At 30.9% G+C, this 13,290-nt stretch overlaps 3 protein-coding genes across 8 annotated transcripts in view; all 3 read right to left on the bottom strand.

Annotated features, from left to right (window-relative positions):
• Window positions 1-4,091, bottom strand: part of LOC119830688 (serine/threonine-protein kinase unc-51) — a 26,866-nt gene extending 22,775 nt beyond the window's left edge. For 3 of the 5 annotated variants that reach the window (XM_038353783.1, XM_038353784.1, XM_038353785.1), the window contains exon 1: window positions 3,706-4,090. In XM_038353783.1, the coding sequence (XP_038209711.1) occupies window positions 3,706-3,834 (129 nt within the window). In that variant the 5' untranslated portion in view covers window positions 3,835-4,090. Of the gene's footprint in view, window positions 1-3,705 lie in introns of all 5 variants that reach the window. The other 2 variants (XR_005287861.1, XM_038353782.1) reach the window with 1 other exon arrangement.
• Window positions 4,092-4,978: 887 nt separating this feature from the next.
• On the bottom strand, window positions 4,979-6,197 carry LOC119830715 (density-regulated protein homolog). Its single transcript, XM_038353829.1, has 4 exons — window positions 5,854-6,197; window positions 5,601-5,771; window positions 5,286-5,425; window positions 4,979-5,190 (listed from the first exon to the last, which is right to left on the bottom strand). The coding sequence occupies exons 1-4, from the start codon at window positions 6,029-6,031 to the stop codon at window positions 5,146-5,148; spliced, it is 534 nt and encodes a 177-aa protein (XP_038209757.1). The 5' UTR covers window positions 6,032-6,197; the 3' UTR covers window positions 4,979-5,145.
• A 914-nt stretch (window positions 6,198-7,111) lies between these two features.
• LOC119830713 (septin-2) overlaps window positions 7,112-13,290 on the bottom strand; it is a 12,399-nt gene continuing 6,220 nt past the window's right edge. For both annotated transcript variants that reach the window (XM_038353825.1, XM_038353824.1), the window contains exons 5-8: window positions 11,709-11,874; window positions 10,977-11,133; window positions 10,447-10,531; window positions 7,112-8,420 (exon numbers count right to left, since the gene is read on the bottom strand). In XM_038353825.1, coding sequence (XP_038209753.1) covers window positions 8,334-8,420; window positions 10,447-10,531; window positions 10,977-11,133; window positions 11,709-11,874 — 495 coding nt within the window. In that variant the 3' untranslated portion in view covers window positions 7,112-8,333. The remainder of the gene's footprint in view (window positions 8,421-10,446; window positions 10,532-10,976; window positions 11,134-11,708; window positions 11,875-13,290) is intronic.

Raw genomic sequence — 13,290 nt, 5'->3', positions numbered from 1 at the left:
AGAATATGACTAAAACAAAACGTATAACTCCACTGATGCCAATTGGAGTGGTTTTGTCATAACACATAGCTTTTCATGAACTTTAAAACTGCAGTTCTCATATTCGCATCGAAGAACAGCTTGTCATTAATTAAGAAGATTATTATGCTTCCTACTAATATTATAAATGCGAAAGTTTGTAAGGATGTGTTTGTATTTGATACTCTTTCACGCAAAAACTTGTGAACCGATTGCAATGAAATTTGGTACGTAGACAGCTGGACAACTGGAATAACATATAGGCAACTTTATATCACGGTATTCCTACGGGATACGGACTTACGCGGGTGAAAGCGCGGGGCGCAGCCAGTATTTTATAAATGTGAAACATAAGAAAAACGGTACCATTTAAAAACCATAGTCGTTGTGGCTTAAAAAGCACATTATGCGCTTAAATTTTGAGGACATCGTCCTTACCAGCCTCTATCATATACAGATAAGAACGGGGCTAACGGTTTTTACTTTTCTTATAGGTAATAAAGATAATATTTTGTCCAACCAGCCATGGAGTGCATAAACGCATAAATACGGTTATTGCAGAACACAATTACATAAATGCCCGCGTGTGAAACGATTTTTACATTCGATATGCCGGAACCCGTATTCTTGATTTCAAGCTATATTGTGTGAACTACCTTCACAAAAAGTCTATGTTGCCACATGAAAGTCTCACACGCAGTCTTCGGTACACTTTGAACGGTTTAATAAGATAATGATTAAAATAATAATACTACTTATTCGTGTGATAATTATGTACGAGCAAAAATTATTATATACTACTAGCTTTTCTGTTAATTTTACTTTGACTATGCGGTTGCCCGCATCAAAAATCATCAACCGCGGGTGGAAAGCTATTTTTAATGTAGCGCTAACTATCGGAATTAATTAATTTTGGAGTGATACAAAATGGATCTTCCCTTGTGCAAGGGAGAAAAGCAGCCTATATGTCACTCTAGCCTCCTAGCCTAGATAGATAGATTTGAAAATGAAAGCCAAACAAACACACTTCTCCATTTAGAATATGAATTACTAGTCTTGTACGCAGGGTGTGACTAAGTGTTGTTAAAAATGAATGATCTGAAATTACTGATCTTAGATGTACGAGTACAGTATATATAATTTACAAAAATACCAATGGGGTTTTACGTTTGCTTAGAATCATTGTTTAGACATACGGTATTGTAAGTTCTAGTGATCCGTTTTCTATTATGGCTACTTTTATGAAGTATGATTTTATAAGACATCAATTACGCGGAAATTTTATATTTATTACCCGTTACATCATACTAATCGTGGTTTTCAGTAACTTTCTTATTCTATTCTAGAAGGAAATTAATCGCATATACAAATATAATGCATTTCCTTATTTACAGCAATATTGCAGCTATTCTATTTAAGAGAAAATTATCATAGGTCAAAGTTAATATTTCCATTTGAATTTGAAAGGTAATCAATACAGTATGAGTCAACTTACGTAAATAGTGAGACTATACACCAGGATTTAGATTAAGATATATTTAGCTAGGTAGGTATATCATTCTGATTGCTTTACTTTAACGCAAAGGGGTTCAGGGCTGCGTCGGCGCTGTTCTAAGATTAGCCCGCCCTACATTCCATAGGTTCATCGGTTACTGTCTGACCTGATTTCAACATACGTCTTTAGTAATTGTTTGTCAATTATTGGGATATTTCTTATATCCGAGTGGTAGTTTGGTTGAGTCAAATTCAGATAGTATTTACGAGAGAGCTAATAGCTTATTCATATTATGTGGAGGCGATCTCCCACGCATAAATCATCTGAGCCAAAAGCGTCGTACGTTGTTAGCAACAATAGAAATAGAAAAATGAAAGTCTTAAAAAAATCTCGTATATTATGGATCAATCTGTAAAAGTTGTCTATAAACCCTGTAAAAAATATACAGTATGATTTTTACTCAAATCTCATATATCTTTTAAACAGTTAAAAGGGTCTAATGTTTGTATTAGCTTGGTAAAATTCTTACTGAACTGTTTCATACTTTCGTATCTAAACAGGATGTTTCATACAGTTTACAAGTTTTTAGACATTCTAAAAATAGGAAACAAAGGTATAAGTACTACTTATATGATATACACAATAATCCTATGATTAGAGGGAATTTAGGAATACCAGTTAAAATAGAATAAAAATAAATAACACTAAACTGAAGTATATACCTGTAGGTACAGTACAGGTTACAGGTACTAAATGCAATGCTTATAATGAAAAAAAAAATCTGCAAATTTAATAAGCATCACATCATTATCTTTTATATTGTCAATCCAGAATTTAATAAATACAGCCATTGAGAATGTGATGAGCAAGTTGTCCTTGAAAAGCATATACTACAACTTACTGTCACATAGTTGTAGGATGTTGCACCGGTTTCTAACAAAAGAAGTGAAATTCAAGATGGGAGTACTTAGAGCATGGAAGTCCCATGATATTATTTACTTGCTTGCATATCCCTATACATATGACAAAGATAATATATTATGTGCAAGAATCTGAAACATTTCCACTATCTTGTTAATCTTGTTTTTAGACTGGTAGTTACACATTTTTTTTGGATATAGTGATAGCAATATATCTTATTTTTATTTGGCTTATGTACATAGTTTAGCTACATTGATTGAACAACTATAAATATTAAGTAAAAATGCTATACCTTTAATATACAAGGCTTTATTATTAAATAATTTATTTGAATACCTAACAAAATTATTATAAACAACTTTACTCATGTCTTTAGCTCTGAAATTCATAGCAAAATATATTAAATAAACACATAAACATAATATTATTACAGGACTATGTATTTTAATTATAAATAGAAAATGTCCTATGATAAGTTGTATGATAAGTTTAAGTTGTGTATGTGATACTAATGCATATGCTTTCAACTTTCTGTGCAATTTTCATTGTAGGTACATAATAATTCGAATCAGTATGTTTTTAACAAAATTTAAAATAAGCATAAATTATGTCTGAGAAATCAAGTCATTTTTATTGTATAGTACATGCTGATTTAATAGGTACTTGGTATGTTTACTTTATTTTATACTTTATTGTTAAATCCCTTAGACAGACACTTAATAAAGCTTGTTTATGTTTATAATGAAATAATTTTAATTACATTGAAACAATACCAACCAGTAGCTTCTGTACATAAAAAGTGATTTTTTGAGAACTAACAACTGTTATTGTTAACCTATCGTTGTTTACATTCCTTTTTTTTTGTGCGTTCAATGCTTCACAATAATCTATTATTTAATTGAAATTAACTACAACATTTAGATTTTTAATAAAGATTGTTTAAATTTCCAACTTTAAATTGTTTATTTAGTTCACATGATGGTTATATAGATTTGTGTTGCTCAAACTGTTTATTTGTATTTATGGTAGTTTGGTAATATGTTGAAAATTAGCTAAGTAGTAGCATTTGGATCTCATTATTCTAAAGTCCGATAGCTGTCTCTGCTAAAGGTGCTACAATGGCGTTTAATACATCCAAGTTTACATCGAATCAATAATGCGGAAACAACCTAGATTTTAACAAGCGAAATCATTCATAACAAAACAAATATTATGAAAAACTATTTTTGGTGAAGATTAACCATGGCAATATATAGAGAACAGTGACGTACCTTTCTCTTCCTTCCTTTGTACACCATAGCAAACGCTCCATGACCGATAATATCTTGTTTTGTAAATTCATATTCACCAACTTGGATAACATCCATTTTCACTAATGCCTTTCCTTTAACCACAGACATTTTTAAATCCTTAATAATACACTGTTGAAGTTAAAGACAAAAGATCAATACTATAATTTTGGAATACTCTTATGTGGAACTTGATTACGCGCTACATTATGGTCCTAGCTCTAAATCACTTCCGAGAAATATCTAAGCACATAATGTTCACTATATGCGAATATGCACTAACAAGTCATTGTTTCTGTGCCAAAACACAACATACAATGAACGTAAAACGTAGAAAAGTGATTTTATTTTGTTGTGTTGTGTTTGATTTTGCAAACTGAAGTTGCCATACTTGAAATTTGAACTTCAATAATACAGTTGCCAGTAATTAAAAAAATTCTATCAATATTCCTTTCATAGACTTATATTGCTGATAAGATTTGTAATAATATATTTATTATAAAATTTTAAATACGAACATCAAACTATAGAGAGATAAAGATAATTATTTTGAAATTTGAATAATAATATTTAATCTGGTTAAATAAATTTATAGTCAATTAAATGTTAATATAATCAATAATGTTGCCATTTCTATTTCTTTTCTGCAATCTGTTCTTCATTCATTTTTTCAAAAATTGCTTGGGATCCTTTTAAATAAAACGATTTAAATAATATATTTATTTAATTTGCATTGAGTATATATATAAATATACAACAATAATGTAGTAACAATCCCAGTTACAGCAGAAGTGTTGGGATTTTTAAGTTGAGACTGATGTACTTGTAAAATTAATTAAGTTAAATTTGGGCAATCAATTTATATACTTCATATCCACTATTCACAGTAAGAACATAATGTTAGGTATTATAGAATAATATGAATAGATACTATTTTATATTGATACCTCTGCATACATATTGACCTGATTAGCTCTTATATTACACAATTGTAATTACGGATTTTTAGCTTTGTTTCTAAAAACATGTAAATTTGTTTCTATGTATAAAAAGGCCAGTTGTTGAACTTATTTTATTACAGAAAATATATATCATAAAATTTACAAATTCCAAAGGTTCTAAGGTTACATGCAGATGCGGCTGTGTTACTAGTATCATGGATATGCTTAAAAAATGTTTAGTTATTTCAATGTCTGGTTGTTATAGTAGAAAGAAAAAGTGTTTTTAATGATAAAATACTAAATGAAACTGGAAATTGGCTTCTTTACATTATAGTGAAAACTTTATTCACTTCATAAAGCACAAGAAATAAATAAATGTTGTAATCTTATTTCCTGATCAGTTAGTATTGTGTAACATAAAAGATTGTCATTCAGGAAACAGCTGTGACAATTATAGATTTGACTTAGATCCATCATAAGACTATCTTTTTTGGTCTCCAAGGTCCTCAATACTATCTTCATCAATCTGTGAAATTAATAATTTTTTATTTAAAATAGTATAAACATTAAATAGCAAAGAAAAAACATTTGAAGTAATATACACATAATACAAAAATATACCTCTGGCCATTTTTCAGGTATAACATCAAACAGATCATCTTTGACATCACCTTGTATAACAATTTCATCATCACCGGTAACTGACGATCCACATGCAAATTTTGTTCCAAAAAACTTAGCTGCAACTTTTAAGTCGATATCTGGAAAAAAGTAAATAGTCCGTTTATTTAACTTTATTACCTGATTTGAAAACGATACATAATTCATATAATGATAAAAGTTTAATGACATAAGTTTAATGTTTATAATTGAAGTAAAAATCTTAAAATTAATCTTGATGTTTTACTGTTACAATCAAATAAATTGTTCTCTTACCAAAAGTGCTTAATCCAGATACAACTGTGACAGACTTCTTTTTACCCCTTGGGGCACGAGAGACTTGGACAAGCTTTGGAACATCCTCCTTCTTCTTGGATTTCAACATACCCTTTCCTCCACGCTTCTGTCGTTTCTTTTCTTCTTCACCACCGGCATTGTCTTCTTCATCTATTATTAAAAATAATTATACATTTAAAATGAAAGTAAACATCTATAACCTCACTTTATTAGTAAAGAAGACAAAACCTACCGATTTTTACTTTTTCGAACTCTGTTGGTAGATTCTTTTCTAACCACTGCTTACATTTGTCATATTCAGGGTAGTATTCACAATACTCTATTGGCATGGAACAATTACCGCAATACTGAACTTTAATTGGATATGTTATACCATCCCTAGGACCTAAAGAAAGATCTCTGTCCGCCATGGCTATATTAATTAATAAATAAATTAACTCAGTCTATTGCATAGTATTGTATTGGATTAATCTTAAATTTTACTTTTAAAGGGAAAAAATACTATCAAAATTGAAACTTGAAATTAAATAAAAATTTGAGCCGAGCACCACCGGACGCTGACCGCTGACGGATTACGTCAAATGTCATTTGACATAGGTCGATTAGTTGTCAAATTAAACAACAGATGAAAAAGGATTTTTTAATATGGAAGTTCCACACGCTTCGGGACGAATTGGGCCGCTCGCAGTGGGCCAACGGGGAAACTCCACAACTCCACAGAAGAACGGTGTGAAAAACCGTCAACAAATGTTTCTTCATCCTTTATCCTTTATGGTCGGGCAACGCATTTACATTTGAAGAAGCCCTACATCTTCAAATGTACCGACATCTGTGGCGGTATAATTTTAAAGGTTTTTTACTTTTTCGTCATTAGTTAGTAGTTACCTACCATAACTCATGCAATGCCAAATCTAACAGTTATTAGACACGTACCTATTTAAATTAATAATTGCATTCCAAAATTTGTAACTTTTGTAACTTTTGTCAGACTTTAGAGTCCAACACTTATGCAAATTACATGACGGTAGATTAATTTTTCGGAACTAACAACTGAAATGAAACTATAAATGAGATGACTTTTAAACCGTTTAAATAAATATCTAGAAGTGTCTCGGTGATTTTTTCTTTCTATATATTGCCAAGAGAATCTTAAAAATTTATTTTTGAAAATGAACTGAAAACCTATTAATATGTACTTAAATAATGAGTCACTATTAACTTACTATGTATAAAATCAGCGACGATTCAAAAGACGACGTCATTGAAACAAAGTTTAAATAAAGTATCAATTTATTATTTAATATTTAATAATGTAAAATAATATCAGTTGTACAGTGTAAAAACTTTGGTTTTATTTCTTTCAATAAACAATATAAGGTTAAAGGTACGTGGCATACTGAGATAGATACCTATTATATTATGATCAATCAGATATAGCATATGTGATAACAATATCATTAAAAAACAAATAATTTCATTGTTACATTTCAATTTGATAACATTAAATAGACTAGTGCTACTAATTATTGTTAAGATCATAAGTCTTAATAATAATTAATACTTAGTTAATTGTCTACTTCTAATTTATATTTCCTTTAAACCATTAATTTAAGGCGATCCACTGATTACCTTTGTAAAAGCTGGCAATTACATTAACTCATTTGTTAGATGCAAAAAAAAAATTAACTCATATATAATACCATATTAAATATTTTGTGTAAATACATAATTATATACATTAAAAAAAACACAAAAGATGTGAAATTCAAATGTTTGGTGATTTAGACCATATTTTTATATTAAAAAAATTATTAAATAAAATTAAATAGGTTAAAATATGTACATAACATGGTAAATTTTATTTTAAAATAATTACCTACCGATGAGACTTATTGTGCTTTACATTAAAAACAATTACCTACTGAAAATCAAAACATTTAATGTTTTTATTATTTTTGTTGAATCGAATGATATACATATTTAAAAGTAAATGAAAAGCTATTAATTTGTTTAAATAAAATGTGGACTATTAAGTTTAAGGTTTTGTAGTTTTGAGTCTTGACTCTCGAAGTTACATGAGAGTTATTAAACTTTATTGTAAGGTACATTATAATATTTTAAACGTATTTGCACAGGTGTCAAGTACAGAAAATGAAATTGATAGAATAATGGATGGTTATTATTGCAGTCTGTTTTTTGTATTAATTGCAAATACTCTAGACTCACTTAACCAATTAGTCCTACAATATTTTAGTGCCAAATATCTCTATTCAAGCCATCTAATATTTCATAGTAGCTGACAATATTATTATTAGTTGAATATTTTTAAGGGTGGTGTGGGGGTTCGTGAAAGGATTTTTTTTAATTAAATTTGCGACCTGCCTCATTTACTTCTATTTATTTCTTATTTAGTTTATTCTGTTTTGCTCTGCTCGATAAAAGACTCCCATAAAACATTGCTGGAACTTTTTTTTTTTTTTTTGTTAGGGCTATTTTATGCTTGCGTTTTACATTCTCATACCCCCCAATTATAACCTGAATACGCCCTTGATAAACACTGTTGAATGTAAAGATAGATTGAATAGAGACTGTATGTTAACAACTACACGTAGGTAAGTTTATCAAAAGTCTAAATTCATCCAATTTTTCTAAAGAGGTTTTTTTAATATTTCTACATAAACATTGTAATTTGTCTATTCTACGCATTGCAGTCTATACGTCTATGATGCTGTCGTGCTTCTTGTCGGACGCCTTTAGCTTTTCTTGCATCTGCGTTAACATGTCCTGCATTCGTCTTATCTGGAATTAAAATAATTATTATTAGTGGGCTTTGCGCTTGAGTATTTAGGTATATTAGCATTAGCGGTCCGCCCCGGTTTCGATTCTCGCCCGTGGTACATATATAGCTTTCTTCAATAAATGGGCTATCTAACACTGAAAGAATTTTTCCAGTCGGACCAGTAGTTCCTGAGATTCGTGCGTTCAAACAAACTTATATAATATCAGTATAGATTAGTGAGTATAATTTATATTTTGAGTTTAAAAGCTTTCATGTACATACTTGTATAATTGTTGTTGCTTATATATATAGCCACGATGCCACGACTATATTATGTTCTTCGTCAAACCTCTCCCAGGAATTATACCAGGTGACATTAATCATTACAAAATTCTTATAGGAGAATATGTAATTTCTTATTTAGAAAAAATGTAGTGCTTTTGTGAAAGGAAGCAAATCTTTTGTCTTCTTTTCTTTTATTTATAGATACCTAGGTGCCCTAAAGATGTGAAGACAAATAAAAGAAGTTGGAAAACCGTTAAAGTGCGAGCTATGTAGGCCAGCCGCAGATTTAGCAAACACGTAACAGTGCAGTAAAAGGTTTTATTTCGAACGTGCCGTAAATCCACACGGTTTTGAATTGCAAATAATACAGAACGATAAGTTGATATTTGTTAAACTTTACTGGTTATTTGGTTTGTTAAATATTTTAGTTAGTACTAACAATATTATTATGTTATATATGGTTAGTACCTACATAGATACGTAATATATAGAACGTAACTATAAGAAGATTAATATTTTCTTCTGTGTATTAAATTATAAACTTCATAATATATCTGAATCAAACAGATATAAATATACTCTCAAATAGAGGGTCATAACTGGCAATTTGCTAGAGAACGAAAAATAGGTGACCCATTTATATCAATGACCTATTTAAGAGCTATATTGCAGTCTGGCAATGAGTTATCTGACCTCGACACCACCGCCTCGAGGTTTATTATTAATATTTTTTTATTTGACTGTCAATTTTTTTGGATAGTTAAATAACATTACTACACAGGTAGATTGTATAACTTGAGAAAAGTGATAACTATATATCCCAGTGACAAAATAAATACATGACAATAACATTTAAATAAATGGATCAACATTTAAATTAATCTCTTGTTTGTTATTTCCCATATCTTATAGGCTTATGCTAAGTGCAAAAGTATACTTGAAGTATCAGAGATACATTGAAATAGAACATTGTTGTCAATGTAAACGAAGAAATTTAGAAGCAGAGGCTAAAAAGCTGAAGAGTTTGTTTGTTTGTTAGTTTGTTTTAACGCATTAATCTCAGGAACTACTGGACCGATTTGAAAAATTATTTCAGTGTTAAATAGGCCATTTATTGAGGAAGGCTGGAATAGCTTATATATATACCACCGGCGAAGCCGGGGCGGACCGCTAGTAAAAGATAAAGAAAGACAAAAGTTTACAATAATCTCCATAATAAAGTAGGTACTTAAGGTAGTCAATAAGTCAGCAAATGGAATGCGTATGACATTTTGAAAGTTCGATTTCTCAGCGGAAGGGTAATTCTAATAATATGATATTGATATAATCTATATAATAATAATCAATGACTCGTTTTACGTAGGTAATTAAGGTAATCTTATTCATCGCGATACTTGTAATGCAATGCATGCGAAACATCTGATCTCCGAAGTTCGATTCTTTAACGAAAGAGCAATCCTTATAATTATACTAATACTAGCTGCGTCCCGCGGTTTCCCCCGCGTAAGTCCGTATCCTGAAGGAGTATCGGGATAACAAGTTGCCTATATGTTATTCCAGTTGTCCAGCTGTCTATGTACTAAATTTCATTGCTATCGGATCAGTAGTATTTGAGTGAAGGTGACACATCCTTACAAACTTTCGCATTTATAATATTAGTAGGAGTAGGACTAGTACTAGTAAGATAAGATAAGATAAGATTAGTAGGAGTAGGATTATTTATATCATAAATAAGTGTACGCTTATGACTATAATTCTTACCTCTTCATCTTTTTGCAACAGTAGTCGATCAGTATCAGTTATAACGACGTCGTGGTTATTGCCCATAGAGTCTCGCTTGAGTTTCCTATTAGAAAAAAAAACGTGCATATTTAAAATGTCTTCACATAATATACAATAAATATTCGATTTTACATTTAAATAAATATTTTGATATATGGGTGGATAATTTTATGTACATATAATATTTAATTATTTCAGGTAACAGGCTTAGTTACCTATATCGTTTGAATTAAAACGGAAACTCAATAATCTTCACTTAGCACTCAGTATTTTATAAACAAAACAAAAACATCGTTTAAAGATAAGTTTGCAGGAAATGAAAACATTGTTACTCATACTATAGTCAATACGGGCGTGTGAAAAATATCATAGAGTCTTTTTGTCTTATTCTTTATTTAAGGATTATTTTTTTAATATTTAAAAATGGAATAACTTTTACCGCCGTAATTACAGCAATAACAAATTATTAAAATTTGAATATGGAATACGGAGTAAAACCAATCAGTTACCCTCTCTCTCTCATAGCGTGCTGCGAAATCTGCGAGATGCACTGCGCTCGGAAGTTCTCATAGTGTACGTCTTGCGTGACGTCCTTCAGGTCTTGCATGTGGGTAGATATCAGCATCGTGCGTAGCTTCGTGAAGTCCGAGTGTCTTGGATTCTCCACTTTAAATATAAAAATAATGACATGATTTTCTATTTGCCTATAATTCAAATTTAGTGGGCGCTTGCGTGATGTGTCACTTGATTCGTTCGAGTTTGTTGGGTAAGTGGGACGTTGTTACTTTAGACAATAAAATATATTAAGAAAACATGTCGTGATGTGAACGGTAATTCATTTGAGAGACACATCGAAATGAATATTCTTAAAAAATGTGTATGTATAGTTCGATATTAACTATTTAACTGCTAATGTTCGTTCTTATCCAATGTGGTGGACTAACCTAACCTAAACCCTCATACAAGGATCTCGTCTCTGCACAAGGTCGTCGATGACGATGGTGATGACGAATTTAAAAATGCTTCAAAACCTACCTATAATATTAAGGGCAGTTGAGAGAGGATAGTGCCTAATATAAAATGATATAAAAATGTTTTTCGGCAGCTCTTTCAATTGGTGAGGAGCTCGGGAGGTTTAAGATTTGACTGCTTCCCCCCCTCCTCCTCCCGCTCTTTTTCTCTTTCACGCAAAATAGGCGCTTGAAGTCGATTTGTGGAAACACGCCCGTAAAAATATTTACCATCAACAATTCCCCAAGGGTACTGTCTGCCGCGTATCCTCTTGCCGCCCACCTCGAGCACGGTGTCCGCGGCCACCACCGCGAACGGCGCGGCCGCCTTTAGGTCGCGATCTTGCTGCTTGAACTCTTCGTCTTCGTCGCTATCGCATTCGGGGAACTGGTATACCTTTGGTGATAATGTTTATGTAAATTTGTATAAAAGACGTTTCAAAATCTATACTTACCTTCTTATAAAATCAAACAGTTAGTGTGATCTCTGGAACTATATATCGATTTCATTAATTCACCGCTGGATATGTAAGTGATCCATGAGTGCTTATATTATAAGGACGAGGTAGGTGATAAATAATTTTTTACCTTTATCTTATCTTAATCTTAATATATATAAAATATTCAACCGTTTATAAGCAAATCTGCACACCATGTGCAGTTTGAGTTTGGAAGATGTTTAGTATTTTTTTGTCTTTAGTCTAACTACCGTCTATGAAATTAAATGATTGAAAAAATAATATTCCAATAAAACTTAAAGTCACTTTTAATCAACTCTTTCAGTATTAGGAGATATAAGACTATGCCTGTTCATTTCGTTTTAAAACCTTTGTTTTGGATAGCGGGGAAAAATAAGATCTAAATAGTACAATACAATAATGTGTCTTCTTTATGTGCCGATTTTTCACACACAGAACATCACAGAAGAATAGTCAATGGATGTATAATTAACACTTTATGTGTATCAAAATTATGATTGATGAATTATTCCGCAAATTGCTTGCGTGAACTAGTCTTGACGTTTTATTATCCAGTTACAATTTACAATATATTATGTTGATCTACTGGAACTAAATTTTAATGTAGTGGGGAGCAAATGTCGTTACGCATTACTGTGCGAACAAACGCATCTATAAATATTGTTTATTACTTCTGTCAATCTCCATCTCTTTAATATTCAAAATATTGGAGATAAGTTTTTATATATCTTGAATGTTTTTTTATATATACCATTATACATAATAGTCATTTTCATTTATGGTATTATTTATTATTATTATTTATTTATTATTTAGTATTAGGTATTATTTATTTATCTAACTGGTATGACATAACGAAGAATTATCCTATCGTCAGAAATAATTTGAAAGTATTTTTTTTATACAATTCAGTTTTAACATAACCGCATTATTGACTCCAATATCGATAAACTATAAATATAAAAGAAAGTCGTGTTATTTACACTATTTATAACTTAAGAACGGCTAACGGCGGTTGAAATTTGGTACTGAGATAGATCCGAGAAAGGAAATAGGACAGGTTTTATTAAAATTACACGGGAACGGGAGCTATGTCGGGAAATCTAGTAATCCACAAACTAGCGGTCGTTCCTGAGATAAGCACTTTCAACCAACCAAAAAAAAAACACAGAACTTTAAATAATTAGGTATTTATTTAGTTCTGTGAAACAAAAAAACTCTTCAGCTTTATAATATTAGTATAATGAAGTGCACTATTTACATGTCCGTTCGGTTATACACACACATTCAGCACGGCACCTGCCGCGAGCGCCAAGCACGCATAGAAATGCATC

This window comes from Zerene cesonia, chromosome 12, assembly GCF_012273895.1.
Source record: "Zerene cesonia ecotype Mississippi chromosome 12, Zerene_cesonia_1.1, whole genome shotgun sequence".
Taxonomy (NCBI): domain Eukaryota; kingdom Metazoa; phylum Arthropoda; class Insecta; order Lepidoptera; family Pieridae; genus Zerene; species Zerene cesonia.
The sequence above is the reverse complement of the archived record's forward strand: the minus strand, read 5'-3'. Positions and strand labels throughout refer to the sequence as shown.